At 43.8% G+C, this 6,000-nt stretch overlaps 1 protein-coding gene across 1 annotated transcript in view; it reads right to left on the bottom strand.

Annotated features, from left to right (window-relative positions):
• The window catches only part of LOC138980037 (potassium voltage-gated channel subfamily KQT member 1-like), a gene marked incomplete at its 5' end in the record, with an annotated part of 32,766 nt that overhangs the window by 2,668 nt on the left and 24,098 nt on the right, over positions 1–6,000 (bottom strand). The window contains 4 exon segments of the mRNA XM_070352831.1: positions 1–664; positions 1,104–1,200; positions 3,588–3,789; positions 5,102–5,205. The exon segment at positions 1–664 is cut by the window's left edge and continues 2,668 nt beyond it. Coding sequence (XP_070208932.1) covers positions 1–664; positions 1,104–1,200; positions 3,588–3,789; positions 5,102–5,205 — 1,067 coding nt within the window.

The raw sequence follows: 6,000 nt of genomic DNA, 5'->3' as shown, positions 1-6,000 counted from the left end.
TGCTGGTCAGGCACGATGACGTCACTTCTATCAATGTCGAGTGCGCATGCACGCCGAAAGAGTCAGAAGGCGACGGAGTTTCCGGAAAATGCGTCTCCGAGTACAGCGCAGGATGCGCATCTCCAGAAGTTTCCGCAGGCGGGGAGTAGTGTTCAGGGTTTGCAGACCACCTTCCCTCCGCATCCCCGAAAGTCCTTGCTCCTATGGGAGGGGCAGAGAGAGGAGAAGGGGGCTTCAGCGCGTGAGGGTCGGCAGGAGGGGGATTAGTGTGACCTTGGTTGCCCTGAGAAACGGCCGCGAGGTCAGCGACCAGAGGATGTGGGTTGCCCCCAAAGTTTAACTTGTTGGGGTGCCTCTTGGGAGGATCGTGAAGAGACAGGCACCTGTACGTCACCCGCTTCTTTATCCTCTGACTAAGGTCTGACAGATTGCGGTGCATGGGGCGGTTGGGGTTGTGCCCCACCCCGGTAGGCGTGGCAGGCTCGCTGGTGAACTGCTTGTCAACCAGAATGGGGCGTGGCTTAAGAGGCGCTGTGGGCGGAGTGACAGGCTGGCCCTGCCCTTCTTGTTGCTGCTGCTGAATCTGGAGGTGCTGGAGGAGGATCTTGCGGTCCTCTCTGTACAGGTCGATCAGCAGGTCCAGCTTGGATTCTATGTCCTCCACCTGCACAGACATACAGGAAGCAGTGACAATTCAAGAATAGTCAAGATTGAACTACAGAGTACAAATAACTTTTAACTGGACTCGGTGGTAGCTGAATGCAGACTGCTGAAGAGGCAGAGCTATACTGAGACTGACTTTGTGGCCAGGCTACATGGATACTCATGGCAATTAGTGCTGGAATCACGGCAGTGTTCTGTGTGTGTGTGTGTGTGTGTGTGTGTGTGTGTGTGTGTGTGTGTGTGTGTGTGTGTGTGTGTGTATGTGTGTATGTGTGTATGTGTGTCAGTATGTGTGTGTGTGTGTGCGCGTGTGTCTGTTTGTGTGTGTGTGTGTGTGTGTGTGTGTGTGTGTGTGTGTGTGTGTGTGTGTGCGTGCGTGTGTATGTGCGTGCGTGCGTGTGTGTGTCTGTATGTGGGTGAAGCACAGCGAGCTGCTTTACCTGTCTCTCCACCTTGACCACCCTGGACGCCAGGCAGATCTTGGACTCGTACACGTCTTTACTCTTGCTGTCCTGCCGCCCCAGGATCTGATCCAGTCTGTCAGACAGCAAACACAGCGTTACCGGCAAATAATGGTTCCGTCCTTATCGTGTAAACTATCTTGTTAACCACTGCAGATCCGCCCACACTTCTACATGGTTCCACTTAGACACATTCCAAAATATCAGAAGCCTGGATCGATGCTTTGGGAATATCTTTTTAATCTACGTCATCACCAGCCTTTAAACATATGTGACCCTCCACCACGGAATGAGTCGCATGTCACCTTTGCATGATTTTCATATATTTACATTTTCCTAAAGAGTGTTTTATGCTCTATCCAGTGGTGGAAACCGTTTCAGAAAAGAGCAAAAACTGTTTGAGTTATAAGCCTGTGACTAAGGTGACCCACACACTGTTACCAGACACTCACAAGACTTATATTAAGCCATAGACCATTTATCCTGGACCGCCAACTAGCTCTCTCTCCGCTCTTTCTCTCTATTACGAGGTAGCGGCCTCTCGCATTTAGGAACGAAGAGAGGTACAGAAAAGCGTGCTATCCTTCTCAGCGCAACTGCTACCCCGCTCTTCTTGGCCTTCAGAAATCAGGGGGATGTCATATCCGGTGTCGATTGTAAACATGGACGAAGTTGCTGAGGTAAGTTCTGAAAATGCTAAAATAAACTCAGCTAAAGTGCTTATGGAACATGTTTTTCGATGAGTTTTGTTAAGTTTAGTTTGGAGTTTTGGAAAATCCAGTTCATTGTCACCTCCCATTGTCACAAATAACTGGAGCGCGCTTTCTTTTCACTGTCTTTCAAACCGGACGCTAAGCGCCCCTGAAAGTCGAGTGTCGTAACCTCGAAGGGTCACGTGACGAGTTGGCGGTCCAGGCTATTTGGTCTATGATTAAGCCTAGCGCAGAACCGCGCGAGATGACATGCGACTCATTTCGTGGTGGAGGGTCACATTTGTAAATTTTCCAAACGAGTTTTTTTATGCTCTATCCAGTGGTGAAAACGGTTTTGGAAAAGAGCGAAAACTGTTTGAGTTATAAGCCTGTGACTAAAGTGACCCTCACACTGTTACCAGACACTCCCCGGACTTATAATCATTAAGCCTAGCGCAGAACCGCGCGAGGTGACATGCGACTCATTTCGTGGTGGAGGGTCACATATACGAGCCATTAACAGGTGATATGAATTACTTTCTGTGCACATTTGGATATTTTTGCTGAAATAATTGTGCAGACTGACACTTGTGACCGTTACAAAATTAATTCAGCAAGAAATTCCCATGCTGCACAAAGTAGCTAGGCTATTGAGCCTTGGTACATGTCCAAATCTTCTTCTTCATCCTCTTCTGCGTTCATGGTCTGCAACTCCCACGTACTCGTGTTTTTACATGTAGAGGCGTTTTACCATGCCATTTTTGCAGCCATTCTTAATTTTGGGGGATGCGTGCGGGGTGTCTGCATGTTTCCATAACCCTCCGAACTCTGACATGGAGTACACTATCGTTACTGTGCGAACTGGGCACTAGCAGGTCTGCACGTAAGTTGACCTGGGAGATCAGACAAATCTCCACCCGTAACCCACCAGGCGCAGCTGGGATTCGAACCGCGAACCTTCCACAGAGAAGGAAGACTTCTCTTGTTTTTCTCCTTTTCTTTTTTTTCCTTTTTTTTTAAATTTTTTTTTTATATTTTTATATATATATATATATATTTTTTTTGTCTCATCTCTTTTTTCAAAAAATGTGTCGCATTGATCATAATCCGCCATGAAATATCAGGAATGTTTATGTGAGCACTTACCATAAGTTTTAAACTTGTTGTGCTCCTTCTTAATGATGTTGTTATATTATCATGTGTCTGTTTACGAATAAAATACTGTTTAAAGGCGATTGTAAAAAAAAAAAAAAAAAAAAAAAAAAAAAGACTTCTTAACCACTAGGCCATTGCGCCCTTCCTTGTCCAATTGAAAGGATATATGTTGTTATCCCACGTGAAGGTTTGGACGGATCCGTTGTACAAGATCGTCTACACAGGAAGGAGGGTATGTTTAATAAAACTTGGCACTAAAGTTGAACAGAACGTTAACGTTCTTGAGTAATTATACTAGCTTGTTAATCAAATCGTAATTTATATAACACACATTCAACCATGTACGGCGCAAACGAAGAGTTTTGAAAACGCAGCACATGTACAAATGTTTATGTAACCCTACGTATGAGATCAAGCGTGTGATCTTTCGTCAGATTCAGGTAAATATCCTAATTATTGTCTGTCCTCGTTAATGGTAATCGTCTCCCTGTACAGAGAGGGGAATGGTATCATCCCCAATACACATACATAAGGATGTTACAGTTCTTTTTTTTTATTTTCAAGTTTGAAGGCAAACCTCACTTAGGGTTAAATCGGGAGATTGCCGAATTCCTACCTTCCCTGGAGGTTTTTGATTCGCCCGAGCATGTCCACGTGACCCGCTGAGTACTGCTCAATGACGTCCTTGACGTCATAAGGCCGCAGTGCTTCGCGGAACTTGCGTCTGGCGACGAAGTAGCGAATCTTTCGCAGTGCCCGGATGACATGCTTTTCTGTGTCCGTTAACTGGGTCATGCGTGGAGAGAGGTCTGGTTCGTCTGCAATGAAGCGTTTCTCAATAAAAGTTCTGTTTTTCATTATGAAACGGCTTCATCTCTAATATAACAAAAATATGTTTTTTATCGTTAAGGTTGGATAACTTGCAGTGTATTACTGAAAATGTAGTCGAATATCCCCCCCCACCCCCAATTGGTGCCTATCAAATTAGCCCAGCAAAAACAATTACAATGTTGTGGGGAATCATGATAAAAAGTAATAGTGGTTACACATCGACACATGCTTGGACTATCCTAGCACAACACATGAGTCAGGTACAGTCTTAAGTGCACTTCTGGCGTGATTCTTCACACACACGGAAGACATTTGAACGAAAAGATTCGTTTACACCAGAAAATAATTATGTGATGAAGCTGTTCACTCGTGGTAAGGTGGTAAGGTGGTAGGACGCTGTGTGCAAGACCGCTTCCAACATAATGTGGTCAAGTAAGATGGAACAGCCACTTGTGCATATTGTGTTTGTTACCCTAATGGATTTGAATCTGTAACTGGTAGCTGAGCTGCGGCTCTAGGTTTCAAGGGTCCAGTGGGGGGAGAAGGGTTTTGGGGGTGGGGGAGGGGGGAGGAAAGCATCCCCTTTGTCGTGACAGCTTCTCCGAAACATGACTGATCTTGTAAACAGAACATGATTGTAGTGCACATCTGCCATTCTGGTTGGTAGTCACAGTCAATGAACGACAGCTGTGTCTCTCTTCCAACGCTTTTTCTAGCCTTCATGACGTCTCTGAATATATTTCATATCTCAGTACGTTAAGCCTATTCTCACTACCTTTGACTGCATCTAGGTCTAATTAGGGTACTGGTAACCCTCTAGGTCTAATTAGGGTACTGGTAACCCGAGTGTTAACCACTCTTTGCTGCACGCGCAGAATGTCTGTGAAGTCTTGACCGTGTACTATGCCTAGTATAAGATGGAGCTTAGTACTTGTACTGTTTCCCCCAAAACAACAAACAAACATTTGTAGTGCCACCCGTTGAAACGGAATTGAAGTATAGAGAGAAATAGTAGACGTTGTTATCTCAATATCATATTCTTGGTCGCTCTTCTTTTTGCTCTGAAGGCTGTAAGTGGTCCATGTATAAAGCTTTCAGGAACCAGAACAGCAACAACTCCTGTTAGGGTCACCACCATAAGCTTGAGCTTGTTGTTGATCCTTAACATGTATCATGCTGAATTATCTGTGAATTAACACTGTTAAAACCAACAGCAACAACAACTACCGCAACAAGAAAGATTATACAAAAAAGAAAAGACGAAATACACAAAAATGCAGATACATGTTGGGACTTTACCTTCAGACTCTTTACAAATGGAAGACATGGAGTTCTCTTTCTTGACGGGATGTAACTCAACCTGACGTTGGTCTGCTAGTCCTGCAGCAAGGCTCAGATGACTCCTGCGTAAAGGGAGAGAAATCTGGTAAAGCACCACTCACGCTTGTCATCAGAAACGAGCTGTTGTTCTCTCCCTTTCGACAATAGCAGTGTTTGCATTGGTGAGGCTAAAAGATTTCATGTCTCGTTGCTTTGAATTTATTTTCTAGAGCAACACTTACAGCCACACACTTATCTTTTAATTTTGTGTTGTTAAGTTGACCTCCGCAAATTCCTTTAACGTTGCTGTAAATTAGAAACTGTAGCAGTGAGGCAAATCGGAACTGTTGTGCAGAACAGAGGAATCGTTCATTGTTTTTCTAGGTATTACGAAACAAGTTATGATAAAAAAAAACGCACACCAAAATGAATATTAATAATTGCTGTTAATGTATGTTTTGCAGGCGTCAGACATTTCGCCAAACATTTGTATTGTTGTTTATACAATTCCTAGTATGACAAAAAGAGGTGTACCAAGGCTCTTTTTCTGGGGTTTTAAAGACCGGATCAGCATGATTAATGAATAAGAAGACAAAAGAAAAGTCGCTGTCATGAAGACACTACAGATGATGATGGTACTGTATGATGATGACGATAATGATGATACTGTATGATGATGACGATAATGATGATACTGTATGATGATGACGATAATGATGATACTGTATGATGATGACGATAATGATACTGTATGATGATGACGATAATGATGATACTGTATGATGATGACGATAATGATACTGTATGATGATGACGATAATGATGATGACGATAATGATGATACTGTATGATGATGACGATAATGATGATACTGTATG

This window comes from Littorina saxatilis, linkage group LG11 (genome assembly GCF_037325665.1).
Source record: "Littorina saxatilis isolate snail1 linkage group LG11, US_GU_Lsax_2.0, whole genome shotgun sequence".
Lineage (NCBI taxonomy): Eukaryota > Metazoa > Mollusca > Gastropoda > Littorinimorpha > Littorinidae > Littorina > Littorina saxatilis.
This window is presented reverse-complemented; position numbering and strand designations above follow the sequence as displayed.